This window comes from Epinephelus fuscoguttatus, linkage group LG22 (genome assembly GCF_011397635.1).
Source record: "Epinephelus fuscoguttatus linkage group LG22, E.fuscoguttatus.final_Chr_v1".
NCBI lineage: Eukaryota > Metazoa > Chordata > Actinopteri > Perciformes > Serranidae > Epinephelus > Epinephelus fuscoguttatus.
The window spans coordinates 26,243,217-26,270,095 of NC_064773.1; the positions used below are offsets into that span (position 1 = coordinate 26,243,217).

The 26,879-nt window shown below is 36.4% G+C and overlaps 1 protein-coding gene across 27 annotated transcripts in view; it reads left to right on the forward strand.

The window, feature by feature from the left end:
• plxnc1 (plexin C1) overlaps positions 1-26,879 on the forward strand; it is an 88,112-nt gene that overhangs the window by 58,041 nt on the left and 3,192 nt on the right. For all 27 annotated transcript variants that reach the window (XM_049566290.1, XM_049566289.1, XM_049566287.1 and 24 more), the window contains 12 exons: positions 71-174; positions 279-320; positions 407-531; positions 2,178-2,376; positions 3,731-3,877; positions 10,149-10,317; positions 11,762-11,862; positions 15,004-15,079; positions 16,016-16,050; positions 16,193-16,288; positions 16,832-16,995; positions 17,105-17,252. In XM_049566290.1, coding sequence (XP_049422247.1) covers positions 71-174; positions 279-320; positions 407-531; positions 2,178-2,376; positions 3,731-3,877; positions 10,149-10,317; positions 11,762-11,862; positions 15,004-15,079; positions 16,016-16,050; positions 16,193-16,288; positions 16,832-16,995; positions 17,105-17,252 — 1,406 coding nt within the window. The remainder of the gene's footprint in view (positions 1-70; positions 175-278; positions 321-406; positions 532-2,177; positions 2,377-3,730; positions 3,878-10,148; positions 10,318-11,761; positions 11,863-15,003; positions 15,080-16,015; positions 16,051-16,192; positions 16,289-16,831; positions 16,996-17,104; positions 17,253-26,879) is intronic.

The window sequence follows — 26,879 nt, forward strand, 5'->3', positions numbered from 1 at the left end:
CAAATACAGTCATTTAACACACACAGGTCTACAGTCTATAAAAGCAGCCTTACTAAACTGTCCTCCACAGGTTTTGTGGATCTGCAGACAGAGAAAACTGACCTGATGGAAAATGTTGGAGCGATTCCTTTCCTGGACTACAAGCACTTTGCCTCCAGGATCTTTTTTCCTGAGGTACAGTGAAGCTGTACTGATGCTGTAAATACTGAAATATCAAATGTTATAGATAATCACTGCCAGACAGATTTACAAAGCTTTTCTTTTTTCTTGTTTTGCAGAGTGAATCTTTGATGACATTGTGCATCAAAGACATCGGTCAGGTGAGGTTTGACACCAACTGTTGTTGATTAAGGTGCCACTTTGTGACTCAATCAGTGATGTGATGTTGTATCTGACCTTAAATCAGGATGCAGTGAAAGTTCAACTTGACGAGTGTTGCCAGGGCTTGTCCAGGCTGATCCAGGACCAGCTCTTCCTCACATCCATGGTGCATGCTCTGGAAGAGCAGAAGAGCTTCACCATCAAAGACAAGTCAGTTTGTGAGGTCTTACTGTGCATGACTGTCTCTTGTACACAGTAGTATACAAAAAGTACCTGCCTTACTGCCTATATACTTGTCAGTTTTTCCACCATGTTCTATTCTTATCTGCCGTCCTTTACTGAAGTCTCGTACTACCATTACTTACTTATTATTTTCTCTTGTCTATTTTTCTTCTTGTGCATCCTGTTTTCTTTGCCGTCAGTTTCACCCTTGTGGTATTTTTGGTGATTCAAATCATTTTTAGTTGCTTACTTATGTCAGTCAGCACAGTAGCACAGTACAATATTTTAATTATCGATTAATGGAATATTATTTTCTTGATGAATCCATTTAGTGTTTAGTCTATGAAATCTTAGATATTTTTTGGGGCATTTTGCCTTTAATGGACAGGATAGCCAAGTGTGTGTGTGTGTGTGTGTGTGTGTGTGTGTGTGAGTGTGTGAGAGAGAGAGAGAGAGAGAGAGAGAGAGAGAGAGAGAGAGAGAGAGACAGAGACAGAGACAGAGACAGAGAGACAGAGAGAGATGCTGGACTCGAACCCGGACCGCTGCGGCAACAGCCTTGTACATCGGGCACCTGCTCTATCCACTAATCCATTGGCGCCCTATGAAATCTTTAGAACCCATAACAATGTCTTTAGTTTGCTTGTTTTGTGTGACCAACTGTCCAAAACTCACATATTCAATTAACTCTCACGAATGACAAAGAAATCCTCTGTAAATCTGCTCATTTAAGGGAGATAAAACTAAATTGTATTTTTCTTAAGAAATAAGTGAATTGATTCCGAATTTTTTTTTGTCCAACTGATTACCTGTCAAATAGTTATAGTATTTACTCTTTTTACTCTTTTCAGTGGTGCCCCCAGAAATATTTAATGCTGATGGCTAGATGGGGCAACTGAAAATCTTGGAGTGGCACACCAAAACCAAAATCCATACTGAATTTCAGGGACTCAGTTGGGCTACTGTAATGTGTAGGTTAGATGAAAACTATCTCAATATGGAGAGTTAAGAAATGGCATACTTATACTGATACTTGGGTTAATTTTACTAATGATCTGATGTGCATAGACTAAAACCATGTCAGTCAAAATTTTGAGTGCAATCCTGTTTTCATATGTTATATAACTATGTTAGGCAATTCATTGTTCTTTTAATAGGCTGGTTGTCCTTTTTCTTTAAAAAGACAAATATACAGCTTTAATTTGAAGGAGCACATTAATTGTAAGGAAGAAAACATTTACTGGGAACAAGCCCTCTTAATTTTTGGGAAGACTCATGAGAGTCTTGTTCAGATATCTTGAGGTTAGAGCTCAACAGACACCTTTGAAAATGGCCATGGTGGTTTTTTCCTCGCCAAAATTTAGCCTAAATTTGGAGCGATATTTAGCCCCATTCCCAATGAACCATTCCAACATGGTTTGTACCAATGGATGTCTTAGGTTGTCTAGTTTCACAAGATGCTACCATTCTTGCACTATCTTAAAAAAAGAGCGCACCGCAGTCTTTTAAAGACAATAATGCCAGCACAATTGTATCAGGGTGGCCATGCCCTCCCCAGCCCCCCTTTGGGGCGCCACTGGCTCTCTTATGTGTTCATCTAATAAATTATTAACTTTTTTCATGCTATGTTCCAGATGTGCGTTGGCGTCATTAGTGACGGTAGCGCTCCACAACAACTTGTCATACTTAACCGAGGTAATGGAGGCTCTGCTGAAGGATCTGATGCGTCAGAACAGCAACACTCAGCCCAAACTGCTGCTACGACGCACTGAGTCCACTGTGGAAAAACTGCTGACCAACTGGATGTCCATCTGCCTTTATGGCTTCCTCAGGGTCAGCTGCTCATACGTTCCTTTTAGTTGTTGTAAAGTTGAGCTATTTTAACCATGCTAGTGTTTTGACTGTGGATGGCAGTGTCTGTCAGTCAGTTGGTCCACCACTTTGGCCCAGGCTGAAATGTCTCAACAACTATTGGATGGATTGCCATGAAAATTTGGTACAGAGGTTCATGTTCACCTCAGGGGGAACTGTAATAACTTTAGTGACTTTTTAACACCTTTTTAATGCACATACCTGCAAAACCTGCAACCTCAGCTGTGTTTATCTGCACATATTAGCATGTTAACATGTTAATATTAGATGTTGAGCATGGTAAACATTATACCTGCTAAACATCACTATGGTAACATTGTCATTGTGTCATTGTGTTAGCATGCTGACGTTAGCAATTAGCTCAAAGCATCACTGTGCCTGAGTATAGCCTTATAGGGCCACTTGTGTGGCTGCAGACTGTGACTCTTTACTTTTGACTCATCTTATTGTTAGATGAAATTTTGGAGAAAACTTGTATGTCGACACAACACAGCGTGTGAAGTAACAGGAACATGTGTGAGGCCAAAAAAAAAAAAGACCATAGAATTACAACACACAGAACAAGTATCAGAATCCAAGTGTTAAAGCAAGAGTGTTTTGTGCAATACAATACTATAGTATTTGGTGTAAGTCTTCACCCCAGTTGTCTTTTCCAATTTGCATGATAAATAACTCCTGGGATGCAACAAGACTGGAGGCATTAATTAATGCTGAGCACAAGCAAGGACTTGGCTTGTTGTCCTTGTCTATTAGTACTCTGTGTTGTGTCTTATGTTGCAACATACTGCGTTTTTTTTTACCTGTAATTGACATTTGGTCATTCGGTTCTTGTTAGAGTTTTTCTCAGTAAGGTCCCAACAGGCTGGTTAGTAGCTATTAACAGTCAACCTGGAAACTAGAGGTCTCACTTCAGCCATTTTCTTACCACATCCTGTTCTGTGTTTATCACGTCTGTCCGCATAGCTAATAAGAGCTTCATCTAAACAAAACATAACCATGGTTACGGACATTAGCTCTAGTTATTCATGTTACCTGTACATATAGTTCACAGTTCAGTATTTTTAGTCTGCTATGTTTCAATATGTAGACGTCTCAGTTTTATTTCTAAGTGTGCTTGTATTTTGGTAGTGTCTAACGTCCAATTTTGGTTTACGAGCCTCGCCTTATTTGGTACGAGGCAGTGTAAATCCAAATGAACCGAAAGTGAACAAAAATGCCACAAACATTCCAATTCTGTTTGAAAGCTCGACACAAAGTTACCACAACTTCTGTGCCTCGTTTGACTGGCTGTGTTCCTGTTCCTGGTTGTGTACAGGAAAGTGTTGGCCAGCACCTGTTCCTGATGGTCAGCGCTCTCACGCAGCAGACAGCCAAAGGACCTGTGGACTGTGTGACAGAGAAAGCTCTGTACACACTCAGCGAGGACTGGCTGCTGTGGCAGGCTCCGGACTTCAGCTCCCTGGTACACACACACAAGCACACACACACTTTTTAGATCCCAGGGCATTTGCACTTGAGCTGATTACTTGGGTCCAAACGAGGTCATTTCATGTTTGATGGTTTATTTACTTCACACTAATGGAATAACTACGAAACCTTGTGTGATACATTTGGGTTTTGCTCTGTGTCAGTACATCACAAGTTTAGTCAGCTGTGCTTTCACATGTAGAAGACATAATTAACACTTTTATTTTATTTATTTTTTATTTATTTATTTTATTTCTTTTCTTAGTTATCTTTTCATGTTTTAGTCTTTAGTTTGGTAAGCTCTGTTTTTTAATAAAACATAGTTAACATTTTATATTAAAGTACACATTCACCATCAACTAGTTGCTTATTAGCTTACTTATTATTAGCATATTGGCTCTTTATTAGTCAATATAAAGCACTTATCAATGCCTTATTCTGCATGACCATATTCTACAACTACTAGGCCATTAACTACGTTTTCTCTCAACCACCTGCTGATTACTGTGTATTGATACGAAGTAAGGATGTTGTTGCAATCTTAATATGCTGTGGGCCTTTTAAAGTGGTAGTACAGCAAGATAAGTCTCCCTTAAAAACACTTAATAAATACTGTATAGTGAAGTATTGCTCATTCAATTCACTAGTAGTATTGGGGCGTCGGTGGCCCGGGTTTGACTCAAGCCTGCGGCCCCTTGCTGCATGTCACTCCCTCTCTCTCTCCCCCTTTCACTCTTGTCTGTCCTATCAAATAAAGGCTAAAAATGCCCCCAAAAAATATCTTTAAAAAAAAAAAAAATCACAAGTAGTATGACACTATTTAGCCCACACAAGTTCCCTTTTCTAGAGTCGCCTCCTCTTCACACTTAGTAAATCCTTTATAGCACACAACTACTGCAGTGAACAGACCCCACAGAGGTCTATTGAGAGACCTTACTTTACAAGGGGAACATATTCTTAGTTACAAAGACATCATTTTTAATTCTTTGAGTTATTTGTACACACTTGTAGTTTTGTGTTTTTTTTTACAAAAAAAATAGGTTGTATTAATTGTTATTAAGGGAGAATGACTATTCTTGCTGTGCTACCATCTTATAAGGCCCATACTGAGCAAAGCATATTGAGATCCTAAGTCATGTATGACAACTTCCTGACTACCCATAAATAAGCAGTAATTCAGAGGTTATTGGAGAAAAACTCTTAGTTAATGGTCTAGTAGTTGTAGAATATGGTCATGCAAAATAGGGTGCTTTATGATGATTAAGAGCTGATACACTACTTGCTAATAAGCATCTAGTTAATGGTGAATATTTGTACCTTTATATAAAGTGTAACTCAAAATAAATACACAGTACCTCCCATCTTCCAATACACACACTTTAATTAAAATGATGCTATGATAGTAGGTCAGATTTTTTTCACTCAGTTCTACACTTTACGTATAAGACAGCATCCTCAGTGTGTGTGTGTGTGTGTGCGCGTGAGGGGTGTTTTCCACATTAAGAGTATTAAGACATCTTGTCAGTGCACAGCAGCTGGTAATGAACCACTTCCTCCTCCATGCATTTTAAGCCCCCCTTGAACATGCAAAGCAGTACAGCTTTAAGAAGAAAACACAGCTTTATTTATGGCCTGTTTTCAGGTTATCTTGAAAAAAATCATTTCCTGGACTTTGCGCAACGGAGAAGTTAGGGAATACTTCCTGAAACACAGTGACACAAATATATATTTCTGATTACTGAACCCTCTGCTTCAAACAAGGATTTTGTTGAGATAAATCTAATTTATTTACCTTTGTTACTCACCGAAGCAGTACAACTATAAAAGCTAGACATGGAGACGTAGGCGGTATGTGTAAATGAACTAAGGTAAACGTACCTCCATCAAACCAGTACCCAGATCTCCCTGCTCATCTTTCAGCTCAAATCCCGAAATGTCACCAGGCAGATTTTGCTGGCTTTAGGGCTGTTGCTTGGACTAGAGATTGTACTTCTGCATTTTCATATGTCTGCGTGTGTAGAAGCAGACTGGGGGAAAGAGCTGCTCCTCTCTCTTTCTTTCTGTCAAACTCAGATCAAACTGTAAAACTAGGCAATCCATAACCACTTATTCTGATACAGGGTCATGGGGGGCCTGGAGCCTATCCTAGGTGACATTTAGCAAGAGGAACACCCTGAACAGGTCGCCAGTCTATCACAGGGTTGACCTAAACTGCATGTTATTGGACTGTGAGAGGAAGCCATAGTAAACCCACACTGACACAGGGAGAACATGCAAACTCCACACAGAAGGGCCCAGCCAGTTGATAGATATGAACCAAGAACCCTCTTGCTGTGAGGTGACGGAGCTAACCACCGCGCCACCATGCTGCCCCGTAAAACTAGGCAGTACTGATCAAATATGAACAAAGATTCTGTCACTGTATTGCCTATTTCTCACCTAAAATGTCTACTAAAACATTTTAGTGCACTGTTTGGCTGTAATACAAGAATTAGTAAACAAGAAGTGGGCGCTAAACTGTTTCCGGTTTTGTGAAAAATTGTAAAACTAAGCAGTGTTCAAATCAAATATGAACTAGGATTCTGTTACTGCGTTGCCTAATTCTCACCTCAGATGTTTCAGAAACATATATTTGCTTACCATTTAAGTCATACTGTTTTCTGTATCAAAATAGATAAGTTTGCATTACGCCACCCACCAGCAGGAGTGTTTATTGGTGTGGTGCAGCACAATGCATTCTGGCAGTTGTAGTTTTTCTATCTCTTAAGCAAAAGTAAAGGCTACAGCCATTTTTTGTTTTCTCTGGTCATGTAGCAGCGCTTTCATTAAGTATTTGTCTTTCCTCTGCATGGACTGCCCAGTTTTATGAAAAGCAGAGAACAACATTTCATGGATTCTGTTTCAAGTTTCATATATTCAAGGACCTTTGCAACACAAGTGAAACTGAAAAACGGTACCACCTCATTCCACTGATAGGAATTACTGAATCTGCTTGCTGTCAAATGTGAAGACTGAAAATGAGAGTGAGAGATGTTTTGCCACAGCAGTGAGGGATGTGCTAAGTATGGTAACAGGAAACTAAATATTGAGTAAGGCATGGGTTGATCAATAGCCTGTTAGTATACGCAGATGTCCTCATTGTGGAAGTTTTTACTGAATACTTGCATAACCGCTGCAGCTCATTTGTATATATCCCCAAATTTAAATAATCAAATGCCACATGTACCACAGATGTAGGAGCCAATAGTCAATATTATAAGTGGGAAGATACTGCATATTAATGTGGTGATTCTGATGAGGAGAAGCTGCATTATACATTAGATTTTATGATGTGACAGACTCAGTTTGAGGAAGCAGCTACTCACAGTCATATGCTTCACGGAAACATCTCATTCAAGGAAGTGGAGCGTTTGAGCTCTTCTCAGATTAAACACATCAATGAACCCACATACACTGCATGAACAAGCTTCCTTTGAACACACTCTGCTCCTCAGAGCTAGAGATCCTGATACTGATGCAGACGAAGGTATTTGACAAGTGAATAGCATGATTTAACAATTTGGAAAACACCAAACTTCAACATCCATTAAATCCGTGGTTCTTAACATTTTGGGCTTTAAAATCAAGCAATGTCCAGAGCCTGTCATCAACAGTAGCATATGTCCCTGGGTTATAAGCAAGTCAACCAAGAAGTTAAAAAAATAATTTCATCATTCATCATTTTTTTCTTCCAAAACTCTTTTTATTGTTATAAACAGCATTTTCTTAAATTATTTCAATATTAAAACATAAAAAAGATAATGGCATATAAGCATGAATAAGACAAAAAGCAGTAGTTACAAACAAGACAAATATATATTAATAATACATATATTTTCTCATATCTTTGCACGTACCTTTTTGATTTAAGGAGTGGTAATAAAAAGCATCAGTGGAGGGGCTTATGGACTGTGAGGGAAATTGGGAGCTTGTGTCCCAGACAAACCTATAGATATCTTAACGACAACAACAACAAGAAGAATATATTATCTGTACTCTGTTGGAAGGATACAATGATGTCCTCAATGTACAAATTATTACATTACTTTATGTCAAGATTAGAATACATGGGAAAAACTCCATCTTCTAGAGAGGGATGGGAGGCCGTACTGGAGCCGGTACTGAAAAGGTTTGCAATCCTAAATGGCATCTAAATGGAATGCAGATTATGAGAGTCATCTAAAATGAGGTCATTGAGTAATTTTCAGAGGCCAAACTTTATTTTGTAGTTGCGTAATCAAACTCTTTTTCTTTTGTATTCTGTGAGTTTGACTGAAGTTTGTGGAAGTACAGTCACTGGAGTTTAAATGCTGACACAGGAAACTAACCAGTGACATCAGTCTCACAGGACAAGGTCAAATGTGGGTTAAAGGTGCATTCAGTGGACCTGATTCATACATGTAATGATGCTGACATGCACAGCTTCATGCATATGTTGATTTAATAATCTTAAAGGCTCTGAAAACATATTTCCTCACTCAGCTTCTTACTATGAGCGATGGGGTGTTTCATAAAATATTTATAGAATTGTTTTGTTTTAGTAGTGCACTTCATGCTCAAAACATGCCTGTTCAGAATAGGCCGATTGCTTGGCCTGTGATTTTGCAGCTTGCAGTGTTTTATGATAACCGCTCGCACAATGTCAGTCTCACAGTGTCACAGTGTCATTCTCAAGAAATATCAGTCACTTCAAACTGTGTGCAACTTTTGGGCACTGTGGCAAGTAAAGGTCACACCACTTGATATAGACTTCCGTGTAGTATACACCTATGTTTCTTTGCTTTGTGCTCCTCCAGAAGCATCATTGCTTCTTGATGCCTTCAGGTGCATTTAAGGCATTGGAGGATCTTTCACTATGGTGGAGGGGAGAAAGATTTCTGGGTCATGGGAGGAAAGAAGAAGTGAGGAAGCATAAGTTAGTATTATGAAAAGCAGCCATAGTTGGATTCACCTGACAGATTATATTTGATTACAATATTTGAATGAGTATCTGATGACAGTTGTGAAGTTGTTTGCTTATGCTGCCTGGCAGTTAAATCTGTCCATGAGTTTAGGGTGTTAAACTCTGATACCTAAGGCTGCCCCCCCCCCCCCCCCCAGTTTGAAGTAACTTTGATTGTGGCTTATTTTGTCATAGATATTTAGTTATAGAGCAATACTTAAGATTTCAAACCAAGTTTTCTTCAATGTTTTAGTCTCTGAATATTTTAATAATCATGCTGACTGCAGCAGTAATCCCTGCCAGTCACCCTGTATTTCCTACTCAGAATCAAATGTTTGACAGCAAGCATGTCTCTAATCTGTCAAGCATTTAAAGGACACTTCTTCATATGTGCTACCTGAAAAAAGAGTTTGATTTTAGCACATAAACGTACATTTGCAACAGACAACACATAAACACCCTGCACACATTGCAAATGTCTGCAAACCTGCAACAACAATTTATCTGTTGAATTGTCCCCAGTGCGCTCCTCAGATGCAACACTTCACTGTGTTACAGCTTCGGCACTCTGTGTTCCCTCTTCTCTTTCATTTCCTTCTCTCTGCTGCTACTGTGACTCTACCCACAGCACTCATGAACGTTTTATCTAATCTAACAAACCGCCATCTCCCTTTAATGTTCATTCCAACCATTAGACAAAGTGTGCATTAGTCACAAAACTGCTCAAGGGAAACAAGATGAAGTCTTATGATACATCAACTCGTGCAACACTGCTGTGAAAGCCTTTCATTAACCACACCTTCTCTCAAAGGTTCATGCAGCTGTGTTTTACTTAGAACAACAAATGAAGGATGACATCTGACACTGATATTTAATATTGTTGTAATGTGTTGTGATATGAAACAGCTGTTGTTTCGATGAGGCTTTAAATCAGGGTTTTTTTGCATGATGGGAAAACTGAGATTAGCATTAGCGGTTATTTTAGTGGTTTATGGCAAGTGCGAATTGAAGCATAGCGCACATGCAGCTGCATGACTGTGCTAGTGTGTCAACCTTTTAGTCATCATTCACATGTGCACCGTTTGCATGAATTCTGCAATGTGCATATCTGAGTGTATACATGTCAGGGTAGGGAGTATGTTCATGAGTGAATGAGGAACTTTAAGAAAGAAATTCATAGATAGCTGGTTACATTTGGGCTGGCTATAAAAATAGGATTGTTGCCAGTAATTAGCAAATACATTGACATGTCAGTTGTGTCCATGTTTGTGTCTATTGTTTACAGAAGCTGAAGGTGCTGTTTGCAGTGGGCAGTGACGGAGAGGTCAGCGAGCCTCTGGAGGTGAACGCTCTCAGCTGTGACTCAATAGAACAAGTCAAAGAGAAAATTCTGTCCACCTTCAAGGCCAAGTTTGGTTTCCCCTACAACACCCCCCTCAGGGACATTTCTATCGGTAAGTAACAGACAATCCTTATAGTCCTGTGACTTTAAATACTTAGAATACACTAAAAATAAAAACTATTGAAACACATCACTGAGCCACATTGCTGCACTGAGTAACCTGTCTCGTGATTACTGTAAATGAACATAGGATCTGTTTATTAAAGGGACAGTTCAACCCAAAATCAAAAAAATACATATTTCCCCTCTTGTCTGTAGTGCTATTTATCAGTCTAGATTGTTTTGGTGTAAGTTGCAGAGTGATGGAGATATTGGCAGTAGAGATGTCTGCCTTCTCTCCAATGTATGGAACTAGATGGCCTCCAAAAATGACCCAAAAAAACAAAACAAAAACATTTGATTTAGAATCAGGAAAGGATTTATTGCCAATATGGGTGTGCCATTTCACCTTATACAGGTATAATTTTCAATATCATATGAAAAATTCATACTGTGATACTTGCAATATTTTGACTTGTTGACATATTGACGTAATACTGTTACCCACGGCAACAACAAGCATGGCTGAAAGCTTAATTATAACAGACTCCGTGGTGGTTCCAAAAAGAGGAGCAGTTTCAGTCGTGTGGAATAAACTGTGGCGTCCTGAATGTTTTATGAACAGCCCCGGACTTCTCAGACTCTTTTAGTGACTTACCGCTCAGAGGGAACTCATTCAGCGGCTCCTCTGGCAGCAGCACAGCATCTCTCCCTCTCTTCTCTCGCTGTGTGCTCACAGGAGTCAGTATCGTGAAGTGATTATGTCATAAACCTTTGGTAATATAAACATACATGATGGAATTTGCTTTGGTTTTTGGTACATGTGCATACATTGAACATAGAATAAATATGTTATGAGGAATAAAAATAAGGCAGAGTACTGCAAAAACTTGACAAACTCATGTAGGAGCAACACTTGCCAACTGTATCACCGCACAGCCAATAAGGCCGCTATTACTGTGTGAGCTTCTTGAGTAGATGCACGCCTCCTTCTGCATGGTGATACGTATAGTGGGTGTAGTTCGGGATCTAGAAAATAGTTCCCACATCAAACTGCTCTCAACAAGGTCTGTGGATTATCTTGAGTAACCGGGTCATGATTTCTGAATGATGAGTTTTTCAAATTTTAATTTTCTTGCCGTTTTGAGCACTGCAAGCTGAGTGCCATCTAGTTCCATTATATTTAAGAGAAGGCAGACATCTCTACAGCTGATATATCCAACACTCTGCAACTCACACCAAAACAATCAAGACTGATAAGTAGCACTACAGGTAAGAGGAAAAATATGTCCCCTTACCTGTCCCTTTAGTCCCACATACACTGTCATGGTGGTGCATCTAATGTGTATTGATCGGCAGCTGAAAGTGCTTCCCAACAAATGCACTGTTGCATTTGCTCGGTTTTTAAACATTTCTGTCTTAAAAATTTTTCACACAGTTAAACTTTTTCCCCCCAGAGTATGAGAGGGATGGATTGTTCGTTCCTCTTCAGGAAGTAGATGCGAGCTCTGAGGTTATCGGGGAGGTGACAATGCTCAACACACTCGAGCACTACAAGGTGAGGAACAGGAGTATTAAAAAAGCAGTCAGTGGATGAGGGCTCTTCACTTCTGCCATGTACTCTGATGCAGAAAGACAAGTGTTTGTGTTGTGCTGTTGTTTGGGAAACACTGCATCTCAGACCTAACCCAGTCAACATGAGAGCAGGGGCGCAGAGCTGAGCCTGTGTCAGTTGGCACAACACCCCTCTCACTTAGAGTATTGTTGTTCCTGTCTCCGCCCACAGGAAAAGAGCATGCATACAGTTACTCTCTGTGATGGCTGTCATAGAAACACGGTGGCCAACAAGAGCAAACACGCTTCACTGATTCAAAAACACTTATGAACATCGACATCAGCAAACACGCTGCAAATACAAAAAATGATGCAAGGTCAAAAACAATTGCAACAGAAAAATGCTGCATATCCAGTCAACATGACTGGAGTTCTCCAGGCCTCTGGGGAGATTTTTGACCTTGTACAAGACTAAGATCAAGTATTAAAAAAGAATATGAAAGAATAACACCTTTCTTTACGTGTCACAAACAAACACAGCTATCTGGGGCCTGTACTACGAAGCAAGTTCAACATACCCATAATATCTTGCTTCACTAACCCCAGCACTGGCTGTCTAGATAACCGTTATCAAGAAGCTGATTATCAAGAAGCTGAGTCAACTCTGGGTTCTCCTATCTAGCCATGAGCCATTTATAAAAGAGATGGGCTTGATGATTACGAGAGATGTCATCAGAACCATGAATAACGTAGCCTACAAGCATAAAGTCACATTCATCAGAGGATAATGTAAACACGAATCGTAGAACAGAATAAAATGTAGAAACACCTGTAATAAATTCCAAATATTTAAAGTAGGCCAAAATTTAAAACACGTGTCGGTATTATTATACATGACTTAAGTATTTTGTGCTATTTACTCATCATAAAACATTACATAAAAACACCTGTTAACCCTTTGAGCATAACTTACCACACTGATTTATCCCATGAAAAAGTGAACCAGCTTTGTAGTACTGAAAACCCAAGGTTAACCCTAAAGTCACCTCATCCTGCTTTGTATCACAGGCCTCTGGACTCTGGGTGCGCTCAGTATGTGCTGTTGCGTGCAGCATGCACAGAATCAGGACATACTACTTCCTCATAACACCACGCTCTGAACCTTGACCCTCTTACTCATATATCTGTTACCATGGAGATAAAACAAAATGTTCACCATTCACCAAGCTTGCAAAGAGATGGATGCCATCCATCAGGCATCTCTGATGTTGTTATTTTGCAATAAGTAATAACTGCATATATTGTAGATTAGAACATATTATATTCATGGTAGTAAAATTACAGAGGGTGTTGTTGTTGGTTATATTTATGATTATTTTATTCAGTTAAACAACAGTATTCCTTTTTATGACTAATCATCTGGTCTTCAGTCACCTGAGTAGGCTGTCATCCATCATTGTGACTTCTGACACTTGATGTGACGTATCACTTTGCAGAGGATTGTGGGTCAGAATAGCCAGAAAAGCATGCTGGCTTGCATACTGCAAAATGTGACCGGATGTAGAAGAACATCCTGGTACTTTTGGCATCTGACATACTATGTATGTGGATATACTAAATCTTTTTCTGATACTCTGTAGTATGATAGTATGGGTATGGGAACACACAGACTGTCTCTCAGGGTGGAAATCAAGCTGTTCCACTTAGTGCTCCCCTTAAAGGCCTGGAGAACTGAATATGCAAATTCAGTTCCTGTTACATTTGTTTTCAGTGTGTGTGTCTATGACTTGCTTTTGATTTGCTTCATTTCTGTATTTGCAGTGTTTGCTGTTAATGTATTTTATTTGCCTTCTGCAGTGTGTTGTTTTTTGTTTGTTTTTGTTTTTTTGCAGCACATCTGTTGTATTTTTTGTTTTGGATTTTTAAAATGTCATTTCTGAAGCACAGTATGTTTCACCAAATGGAAATTTTCTGGGTCTTTGAACTGCATTTGACCTTGTCGACCACCTTATATAAAATTGGCATCACAGCTTGACAGAAACCAGTTTCAAAATGTATATAACAAACTGCTCATTGCTCAAAATATCATGGGCGATATTTGCAATGACATCTTTAATCTAGCAGGAAAAGGCCACATAGTGCCCAGACAGTGACGAGAAGAAGCTGTGTAGACCCAGGCGGTCTGTGCAGTGTTAAACCAAAACAACAAAATGCAGATAATCTGGCATCAGTCCAACTTCCTCTGCACTGAATGCCTGCACAAAGTTCTTTGGCCACTCAGAAATGTACTTTTACTTTCCTTGCTTTGAAATTTGCTGTTAAACTGCTTTTAAGACTTATCATTTCCTGTAGGCAACAACAGAATTTAATTTAGACCAACTAAGTCACTCTATGTCGGCTAGAGCAGATGGGATGCTCTTCTCCATCTCACTTTGTCATTAAAGCTGATGAGAAGAGATACTTTTTATATGAGGAATAACATACTGTAAGAAAAGTGGTTCATAATGGCTTCATAATGAGATCTCTGTGTGTCTGTCAGCCATCAGAGTACCATCAGAGCCTGGGAAAGATAGACTCTGACACGTGTTATGTGATAGCCTGGTGGCATGGACTGTGTTGCCATATTACAAAGCCAAGCCACAACTTAAAAAACTTTATCACACATGATTAGTCAAACAAGAAACAATATATAGGTGTTGCTGTCTGCAGAAATTTCTGTTTTAATTGAAGTAGAATTGAGTAGATGTGAAATAAAGAAGGTTTCCAAAGTTCCTGGAAAGTGAGTGTTTTTTGAACATCTTCTACTAACACCTAGGTTAGCAGACTCAAGCATCTGGAGGTTTTCTGTGGGTAACTGTGGTTTCCTGTTTCATAAATACACAAAAAAACATAAAAACAAAACATGGTGAAAGGTAAAACTGAAACCACTGCTGATCTGATTGGCAGCTTTCATTGCAATACCTACGTATAGCCATTTTAGAAATGTAAGCTGATACGTAGAGGCCCTGAGCAATTGTTTGTTTTCATCTCATCTCATCTCTTTTTTACTAAATTGTGAATTGACGTTTTGGAGCAAAGGTTGTAAAATCAAAGGAAATGTCATGCATTAACCTTTCTGTGTGTTCGTCTGTTTGTGCTCCTCTAGGTTCCTGATGGAGCGACAATCAAAGTGCTTTCTAGAAAAAATCATCCTCCTCTGAGCCCGCAGGGGAGTCTGAAGGGTAAGAACTGAGAAGGCGAACTTGGTTTTATTTAAAAAAAATTATGATACCAGTACCAGTGTCGGTGGCCTTAAAGTGATATCAGTACAAATAAGGTACCTAACTTGGTGTGTTTCTTTCTACTCTTCCACTCTCTTCTACGACTTCCATTCAAATGCTGGCTACTCAAGCGCAGCATTTGAATGGGAGCATTCACTTTGCCTAAAATGCCACCAGAGGCCACAGGGATCTAGTATAGTACAGCCATACTTTGCAATGTTTTGGTTGCATTTCAGCACGCTGAACTGCCAGTTTCGTCAAATATCCCATGCTTACTCCAGCACACCACAGACTGTATGGGATGTAGCTGCTGCAGCTGCCAATCACACGTCACATTGTCTTTGAAGAACACTCGGCTGCAGACAAAACCATACAAAAGTCCTTTTCTTTCTAGATCTGGGTGCAAAAATAATTGAATGCAGTTGTCCTTTAACTGGAGACGTTTCGGTACTAATTGGTGTTATTTCAGTCGATACCATAAAAGTTCAGAGTACCGATACCCAGCCCTGCTATCAACCTCTGGTATATTTTGTAGCAGCCATGAAAACTGTTGATGTGCTTTTTCTGAGCTTTTAACCACTTCCTACAGTCTTAATCAGCAAGTGGAACTGGTTGTCATCATGTGTCCTAAAACTGGAATGTGGGTCACATGATATGACTTGACACCTTAGACGGAGAACCTTGAGCAGCTCTGCATCATAGTCAGCCACACTAGTAACATAATTTTCCTCACTGCTCTCAGCGAGTGTTGTTGCCCTAACTGCATTGTGGCCACTATTTATATTTTACACCTTTTAAAATATCCCGTAACCACCAAACCAAATGCTAGATGGCAGGAGAGGAAGCTAATTATTTCTGATAACAATCACTGATTATTTCTGTTCATTTTTTCTTTAGATGATGAGAACTTCTCTGGAAAATACTTCCACTTGGTAAGAAGCAGTTTGTGTTTTATGTTTGCAGAAGTGCATCATCAAATCAGCTCAGAAGACAAGGACATCTTAATCACTACACATATTAATACAACCACAGAAGCTGACAATTTAATGGTTGTTTGATGCCTCTTTTCTGTAGATTGATCCTGATGTAGACGAGGACCAAAGAAAGAACCCAGAGAGGAAGAAGTTAAAACTGAAGGAAGTGCACCTCACCAAGCTGCTCTCCACCAAGGCAAGAGGAACCAGTTGCAGTACCTCAATTTACTGAAACAGACACGCACACCAATAATAATAGAACTGATACCAGAATCTGTCTCACATGTTTTTTTTTAACCACTTGCAGCCGTGCTCATGTTGTGTCTACAAAGGATGCAGTCAGGCACAGTATTAACTGTGTGTTGCGTTTAAGTGTGTGTAGTTTAAGTTAGCATTGTTTATAATAGGAGAATGTCTGTTCCATCAGACACCCATGAGACAGACAACTGAAACACACAGCTGAAATGCTCTCTGTGTAGACACGCTGGTAATATGATCAGAGCATTACTGAATTTGGAGGGGGTTGTGTTTTTAACTCAGATTGGAGAGTGGATGGCAGTTTGGTCTTTCCTTTTTAGACGTAAGTAGAAGGAAGGAAGTAATTGACAGTACAGAGTTCTGGTGAGAGTGAGGCTGTATGATATTATTTCAGAGGAGAAGGAATTTGAACTTTTCTTTATATTGTTCTGAACTATACAGGACAGCAATACATGACATTTTCTTGTTCTCTGTGTCTAAGGTGGCGGTACATTCATTTGTGGAGAACCTGTTCAGATCCATCTGGGGGACGCCGCACAGCAGAGTCCCGCTTGCTGTCAAGTACTTCTTTGACTTCCTTGACACTCAGGCAGACAACATGAAGATCACTGACCCAGATGTCCTGCACATCTGGAAGACCAACAGGTATGATGGGGTCATGGACTGCTCCATGGACAGTGTGAAAAGCTTGAGTACCGAAGTTAAGAATTAAAGCTGCATCTTTTCTTCCTGACATCTTTATGCTACTGTGCAGTTTGCCTCTGCGCTTCTGGGTCAACATCCTGAAAAACCCTCAGTTTGTTTTCGACATGGAGAAGACTCCACAACAAGAAAGCTGTCTGTCTGTCATTGCTCAGGCCTTCATGGACTCTTTCTCCCTCAGTGAGACCCAGCTGGGAAAGGTAACGTACAGGACAATTGTCCTGTACTGTAATTTACTATAAGAGAAAGCCCACTTTTTCTGGTTGAGATTGTAGAAAGGGGTGAAATCAAAGGTGAATCAACCCTAATACAAAGCAGAGTATATTCATGAATCTTGAAGTTAATGTTCAATATTTTTTCGTCATTTTTTATTACCTTTTATATATTTCTAAAACTGCTGAGAGTCATAGTATAATATTTCAAAGTGTGATAGTATACAATGTTGAAAAAAAACGGATTAAAAAATATCATAGTATAGTATGTCAAAAAGTGTGATAGTATAAGATGTTGAAAAAACTGCCAAAAAAATCATAGTATAGTTTGTCGAGAAAACTTCCATGAAGTCGTAGTGAATGAAAAAAAATCAGTGTCAGAAATCAGTCATCACTTTCATAAAAAGTCATAGTATACTATGTCAAAAAACTGCTTAAAAAAGTCATATTATGACAAAAACAGACATAGTAGGGTATGTTGAGAAAAAAAAGTCAAAGAATACCACTTCGAAAAAACAGCTAAAAAAGTCACAGTATTCCAAAAAAAAGCCATACTACCCTAAGTAAAAAGTTTTTAAAAAGTCATGGTATATGCAAGAAACATCATAGTATACTATGTCCTAAGAAGTTATGTAATACTATGTTGAAAAAACTCCTAAACTCATAGTATAGTATGTTAAAAACGGTCAGAGTACACTTTATTGAAAAAAATGCTGAAAAAGTCAAAGAATAGCATGATAAAAATAGTCATAGTATAGTATGTTGAAAAAAGTCAGAACGCTATGTTGAAAAAACTGCTAAAAAAGTCATAGTATAGTATGTCGAAAATAATCATAGAACACTATATTGAAAAAACTGCTAAAAAAGTCATAGTATAGTATGTCGAAAATAATCATAGAACACTATATTGAAAAAACTGCTAAAAAAGTCATAGTATAGTATGTCGAAAATAGTCACACAACAGTATGTTGAAAAAAACTGCTGCAAAAAAATCATAGTATAGTATGTCGAAAATAATCATAGAACGCTACGTTGAAAAAACTGCTAAAAAAAAGTCATAGCATAGTATGTCGAAAATAGTCATACAACAGTATGTTGAAAAAACTGCTAAAAAAGTCATAGTATAGTATGTTGAAAATGATCATAGAACACTATATTGAAAGAACGGCCAAAAAAAGTCAGTATAGTATGTCGAAAATAATCATAGAACACTACATTGAAAAAACTGCTAAAAAAAGTCATAGTATAGTATGTTGAAAAAAGTCAGAACGCTATGTTGAAAAAACTGCTAAAAAAGTCATAGTATAGTATGTCGAAAATAATCATAGAACACTATATTGAAAAAACTGCTAAAAAAGTCATAGTATAGTATGTCGAAAATAATCATAGAACGCTACGTTGAAAAACTGCGAAAAAAGTCATAGTATAGTATGTCGAAAATAGTCATACAACAGTATGTTGAAAAAACGGCTAAAAAAGTCATAGTATAATATGTTGAAAATAATCATAGGACACTATATTGAAAAAACGGCTAAAAAAGTCATAGTATAGTATGCCGAAAATAGTCATACAACAGTATGTTGAAAAAACGGCTAAAAAAGTCATAGTATAATATGTTGAAAATAATCATAGGACACTATATTGAAAAAACGGCTAAAAAAGTCATAGTATAGTATGTCGAAAATAGTCATACAACACAATGTTGAAAAAACTGCTAAAAAATGTCATAGTATGTTGCAAAATAATCATAGAACACTATGTTGAAAAAATTGCTAAAAAAGTTGTAGTATAGTATGTCGAAAATAGTCATACAACAGTATGTTGGAAAAAACTGCTAAAAAAGTCATAGTATAGTATGTTGAAAATAATCATAGAACACTACGTTGAAAAAACTGCTAAAAACAGTCATAGTATAGTATGTCAAAAAAGTCATAGAACGCTACGTATGTTGAAAAAACTGCTTAAAAAATCATAGTATAGTATGTCAAAAATAATCATAGAACGCTATGTTGAAAAAACTGCTAAAAAAGTCATAGTATAGTATGTCGAAAATTGTCATACAACAGTATGTTGAGAAAACTGCTAAAAAAGTCATAGTATAGTATGTTGAAAATAATCATAGAACGCTATGTTGAAAAAACTGCTAAAAAAGTCATAGTATAGTATGTCGAAAATTGTCATACAACAGTATGTTGAGAAAACTGCTAAAAAAGTCATAGTATAGTATGTTGAAAATAATCATAGAACACTATATGGAAAAAACTGCTAAAAAAGTAATAATAATAATAATAAATTTTATTTGTATTGCACTTTATATTAGAAAAAATCTCAAAGTGCTACAAGAAAGCAAGAAAACAACACAAACCGAACAAAGAGACAAATATAAAAGGCTAGTAAAAGGCCTTTGTAAAAAGGTAGGTCTTAAGGTTGCGTTTAAAAGAATCCACAGTCTGTGGTGCTCTCAGATGGTCAGGGAGAGCATTCCACAGACTGGGAGCAGCTGAGCAAAAGGCTCGATCACCCATGCTATGCAGCTTTGTTCTCGGGACCCTGAGGAGGTTGGCTGTGCTGGAGCGGAGGGTACGTGATGAAGTCTGGGGGAAGAGGAGTTCCTTTAAGTAGGCTGGGGCATCTCCGTGTACGCACTGGTGGGTGAGGAGGGAGATCTTATATTCGATCCTGCGTTCCACGGGGAGCCAGTGCAGTGATTTCAGGATGGGAGTGATATGGTCGTACTTGCGCACCTTCATCAGGATCCTAGCAGCGCTGTTTTGGATGTACTGAAGTCATAGTATAGTATGTTGAAAATAATCATAGAACACTATATTGAAAGAACGGCTAAAAAAAGTCATAGTATAGTATGTTGAAAATAATCATAGAACACTATATTGAAAAAACTGCTAAAAAAAGTCATAGTATAGTATGTCGAAAATAATCATAGAACGCTACGTTGAAAAAACTACTAAAAAAAGTCATAGAACGCTACGTATGTTGAAAAAACTGCTAAAAAAAGTCATAGTATAGTATGTCAAAAATAGTCATACAACAGTATGTTGAAAAAACTGATAAAAAAGTCATAGTATAGTATGTCGAAAATAATCATAGAACGCTACGTTGAAAAAACTACTAAAAAAAGTCATAGAACGCTACGTATGTTGAAAAAACTGCTAAAAAAAGTCATAGTATAGGATGTCAAAAAGTCACGAAACACTATGTTGAAAAAACAAGTCATTGTATGGCATGTCAAAAACAGTCATACAACACTGTTGAAAAAAACTGATAAAAATGTCATAGTATAGTATGTTGAAAATAGTCATACAACATTATGTTGAAAAAAAACTGCTAAAAAAGTCAATATAGTATGTCGAAAACAATCATAGAACATTATGTTGAAAAACTGCTAAAAAAAAAGTCATAGTATACTCTGTCGAAAATAGTCATACAACACTATGTTGAAAAAAACTGCTAAAAAATGTCATAGTATGTTGCAAAATAATCATAGAACACTATGTTGAAAAAATTGCTAAAAAAAGTCAGTATAGTATGTTGAAAATAATCATAGAACACTATATTGAAAAAACTGAAGTCATAGTATAGTATGTCGAAAATAATCATAGAACGCTATGTTGAAAAAAACTGCTAAAAAAGTCATAGTATAGTATGTCGAAAATAGTCATAGAATGCTACGTATGTTGAAAAAACTGCTTAAAAATCATAGCGTAGTATGTCGAAAATAGTCATACAACAGTATGTTGAAAAAACTGCTAAAAAAGTCATAGTATAGTATGTCGAAAATTGTCATACAACAGTATGTTGAGAAAACGGCTAAAAAAGTCATAGTATAGTATGTCGAAAATAATCATAGAACGCTATGTTGAAAAAACTGCTAAAAAAGTCATAGTATAGTATGTCGAAAATTGTCATACAACAGTATGTTGAGAAAACTGCTAAAAAAGTCATAGTATAGTATGTTGAAAATAATCATAGAACACTATATGGAAAAAACTGCTAAAAAAGTAATAATAATAATAATAAATTTTATTTGTATTGCACTTTATATTAGAAAAAATCTCAAAGTGCTACAAGAAAGCAAGAAAACAACACAAACCGAACAAAGAGACAAATATAAAAGGCTAGTAAAAGGCCTTTGTAAAAAGGTAGGTCTTAAGGTTGCGTTTAAAAGAATCCACAGTCTGTGGTGCTCTCAGATGGTCAGGGAGAGCATTCCACAGACTGGGAGCAGCTGAGCAAAAGGCTCGATCACCCATGCTATGCAGCTTTGTTCTCGGGACCCTGAGGAGGTTGGCTGTGCTGGAGCGGAGAGTGCGTGATGAAGTCTGGGGAAGAGGAGTTCCTTTAAGTAGGCTGGGGCATCTCCGTGTACGCACTGGTGGGTGAGGAGGAGATCTTATATTCGATCCTGCGTTCCACGGGAGCCAGTGCAGTGATTTCAGGATGGGAGTGATATGGTCGTACTTGCGCACCTTCATCAGGATCCTAGCAGCGCTGTTTTGGATGTACTGAAGTCATAGTATAGTATGTTGAAAATAATCATAGAACACTATATTGAAAGAACGGCTAAAAAAAGTCATAGTATAGTATGTCGAAAATGGTCGTACAACAGTATGTTGAAAAAACTGCTAAAAAAGTCATAGTATAGTATGTCGAAAATAATCATAGAACGCTACGTTGAAAAAAACTACTAAAAAAAAAGTCATAGAACGCTACGTATGTTGAAAAAACTGCTAAAAAAGTCATAGTATAGTATGTCGAAAATAGTCATACAACAGTATGTTGAAAAAACTGATAAAAAAGTCATAGTATAGTATGTCAAAAATAATCATAGAACGCTACGTTGAAAAAACTACTAAAAAAAGTCATAGAACGCTACGTATGTTGAAAAACTGCTAAAAAAAAAGTCATAGTATAGGATGTCAAAAAGTCACGAAACACTATGTTGAAAAAACAAGTCATTGTATGGCATGTCAAAACAGTCATACAACACTGTTGAAAAAACTGATAAAAATGTCATAGTATAGTATGTTGAAAATAGTCATACAACATTATGAAAAAAACTGCTAAAAAAGTCAATATAGTATGTCGAAAACAATCATAGAACATTATGTTGAAAAACTGCTAAAAAAGTCATAGTATACTCTGTCGAAAATAGTCATACAACACTATGTTGAAAAAAACTGCTAAAAAATGTCATAGTATGTTGCAAAATAATCATAGAACACTATGTTGAAAAAATTGCTAAAAAAGTTGTAGTATAGTATGTTGAAAATAATCATAGAACACTATATTGAAAAAACGGCCAAAAAAAGTCATAGTGTGGTATGTCGAAAATAATTATAGAACACTACGTTGAAAAAACTGCTAAAAACAGTCATAGTATAGTATGTCAAAAAAGTCATAGAACGCTACGTATGTTGAAAAAACTGCTTAAAAAATCATAGTATAGTATGTCAAAAATAATCATAGAACGCTATGTTGAAAAACTGCTAAAAAAAGTCATAGTATAGTATGTCGAAAATTGTCATACAACAGTATGTTGAGAAAACTGCTAAAAAAGTCATAGTATAGTATGTTGAAAATAATCATAGAACGCTATGTTGAAAAAACTGCTAAAAAAGTCATAGTATAGTATGTCGAAAATTGTCATACAACAGTATATTGAGAAAACTGCTAAAAAAGTCATAGTATAGTATGTTGAAAATAATCATAGAACACTATATGGAAAAAACTGCTAAAAAAGTAATAATAATAAATTTTATTTGCACTTTATATTAGAAAATCTCAAAGTGCTACACAACACAAACCGAACAAAGAGACAAATATAAAAGGCTAGTAAAAGGCCTTTGTAAAAGAATCCACAGTCTGTGGTGCTCTCAGATGGTCAGGAGAGCATTCCACAGACTCATGCTATGCAGCTTTGTTCTCGGGACCCTGAGGAGGTTGGCTGTGCTGGAGCGGAGGGTACGTGATGAAGTCTGGGGGAAGAGGAGTTCCTTTAAGTAGGCTGGGGCATCTCCGTGTACGCACTGGTGGGTGAGGAGGGAGATCTTATATTCGATCCGTTCCACGGAGCCAGTGCAGTGATTTCAGGATGGGAGTGATATGGTCGACTGCGCACCTTCATCAGGATCCTAGCAGCGCTGTTTTGGATGTACTAAAAAGTCATAGTATAGTATGTTGAAAATAATCATAGAACACTATATTGAAAGAACGGCTAAAAAGTCATAGTATAGTATGTCGAAAATGGTCGATACAACAGTATGTTGAAAAACTGCTAAAAAAAAGTCATAGTATAGTATGTCGAAAATAATCATAGAACGCTACGTTGAAAAAACTACTAAAAAAGTCATAGAACGCTACGTATGTTGAAAAACTGCTAAAAAGTCATAGTATAGTATGTCGAAAATAGTCATACAACAGTATGTTGAAAAAACTGATAAAAAAGTCATAGTATAGTATGTCAAAAATAATCATAGAACGCTACGTTGAAAAAACTACTAAAAAAAGTCATAGAACGCTACGTATGTTGAAAAAACTGCTAAAAAAAGTCATAGTATAGGATGTCAAAAAGTCACGAAACACTATGTTGAAAAAACAAGTCATTGTATGGCATGTCAAAAACAGTCATACAACACTGTTGAAAAAAACTGATAAAAATGTCATAGTATAGTATGTTGAAAATAGTCATACAACATTATGTTGAAAAAAACTGCTAAAAAAGTCAATATAGTATGTCGAAAACAATCATAGAACATTATGTTGAAAAACTGCTAAAAAAAGTCATAGTATACTCTGTCGAAAATAGTCATACAACACTATGTTGAAAAAAACTGCTAAAAAATGTCATAGTAGTATGTCACAAAATAATCATACAACATTATGTTGAAAAAACTGCTAAAAAAGTCATAGTATAGTATGATGAAAATAGTCATGTCGAAAAAAGTCATAGAACACTATGTTGAAAAAACTGCTAAAAAAGTCATAGTATAGTATGTTGAAAATAATCATAGAACACTACGCAGAAAAAACTGAAGTCATAGTATAGTATGTCGAAAATAATCGTAGAATACTCTGTTGAAAAAACTGCTAAAAAAAGTCACAGTATAGTATGTCAAAAAAAGTCATAGAACGCTACGTATGTTGAAAAAACTGCTAAAAAAAAGTCACAGTATAGTATGTCGAAAATAGTCATACAACAGTATGTTGAAAAAACTGCTATAAAAGTCATAGTACAGTATGTCGAAAATAATCGTAGAATACTCTGTTGAAAAAACTGCTAAAAAAGTCAAAGTATAGTATGTCAAAAAAGTCATAGAACGCTATGTTGAACAAACTGCTAAAAAATGTCATAGTATAGTATGTCGCAAAATAATCATAGAACATTATGTTGAAAAACTGCTAAAAAAAAGTCATAGTATAGCATGATGAAAATAATCATAGAACATGTTGAAAAAAACTGTTGAAAAAGTCATAGTATGTCAAAAAAGTCATAGAACGCTATATTGAAAAAACTGCTAAAAAAAGTCATAGTATGTCAAAAAATTCATACACTATGTTGAAAAAACTGCTAAAAAAGTCATAGTATATTATGTCGAAAATAATCATAGAACGCTATGTTGAAAAAACTGCTAAAAATGTCATAGTATAGTATGTCACAAAATAATCAGAACATTATGTTGAAAAACTGCTAAAAAAAAGTCATAGTATAGTATGTCGAAAATAATCATAGAACGCTATGTTGAAAAAAACTGCTAAAAAAGTCATAGTATAGTATGTCGAAAATAATCATAGAACGCTACGTATGTTGAAAAAACTGCTAAAAAAAAGTCATAGTATAGTGTGTCGAAAAAAGTCAGAACGCTACGTATGTTGAAAAAACTGCTTAAAAATCATAGTGTAGTATGTCGAAAATAGTCATACAACAGTATGTTGAAAAAACTGCTAAAAAAGTCATAGTATAGTATGTCAAAAATAATCATAGAACGCTACGTTGAAAAACTGCTAAAAAAAGTCATAGTATAGTATGTCGAAAATTGTCATACAACAGTATGTTGAGAAAACGGCTAAAAAAGTCATAGTATAGTATGTCGAAAATAATCATAGAACGCTATGTTGAAAAAACTGCTAAAAAAGTCATAGTATAGTATGTCGAAAATAATCATAGAACGCTACGTATGTTGAAAAAACTGCTAAAAAAGTCATAGTATAGTATGTCGACAAAAGTCATAGAACGCTACGTATGTTGAAAAAACTGCTTAAAAAAATCATAGCGTAGTATGTCGAAAATAGTCATACAACAGTATGTTGAAAAAACTGCTAAAAAAGTCATAGTATAGTATGTCAAAAATAATCATAGAACGCTATGTTGAAAAACTGCTAAAAAAAAGTCATAGTATAGTATGTCGAAAATTGTCATACAACAGTATGTTGAGAAAACGGCTAAAAAAGTCATAGTATAGTATGTTGAAAATAATCATAGAACACTATATGGAAAAAACTGCTAAAAAAGTCATAGTATAGTATGTTGAAAATAATCATAGAACACTATATGGAAAAAACTGCTAAAAAAGTCATAGTATAGTATGTTGAAAATAATCATAGAACACTATATTGAAAGAACGGCTAAAAAAAGTCATAGTATAGTATGTTGAAAATAATCATAGAACACTATATTGAAAAAACGGCTAAAAAAAGTCATAGTATAGTATGTCGAAAATAGTCATACAACATTGTGTTGAAAAAACTGCTAAAAAAGTCATAGTATGGTATGTCGAAAAAAGTCATAGAACGCTACGTATGTTGAAAAAACTGCTAAAAAAAGTCATAGTATAGTATGTCGAAAATGGTCATACAACAGTATGTTGAAAAAACTGCTAAAAAAGTCATAGTACAGTATGTCGAAAATAATCATAGAACGCTACATTGAAAAAAACTACTAAAAAAAAGTCATAGAACACTACGTATGTTGAAAAAACTGCTAAAAAAAGTCATAGTATAGTATGTCGAAAATGGTCATACAACAGTATGTTGAAAAAACTGCTAAAAAAGTCATAGTACAGTATGTCGAAAATAATAGAACGCTACATTGAAAAAAACTACTAAAAAAAAGTCATAGAACACTACGTATGTTGAAAAAACTGCTAAAAAAAGTCATAGTATAGTATGTCAAAAATAGTCATACAACAGTATGTTGAAAAAACTGATAAAAAAGTCATAGTATAGTATGTCGAAAATAATCATAGAACGCTACGTTGAAAAAACTACTAAAAAAAAGTCATAGAACGCTACGTATGTTGAAAAAACTGCTAAAAAAAAGTCATAGTATAGGATGTCAAAAAGTCACGAAGCACTATGTTGAAAAAACAAGTCATTGTATGGCATGTCAAAAACAGTCATACAACACTATGTTGAAAAAAACTGATAAAAATGTCATAGTATAGTATGTTGAAAATAGTCATACAACATTATGTTGAAAAAAACTGCTAAAAAAGTCAATATAGTATGTCGAAAACAATCATAGAACATTATGTTGAAAAACTGCTAAAAAAGTCATAGTATACTCTGTCGAAAATAGTCATACAACACTATGTTGAAAAA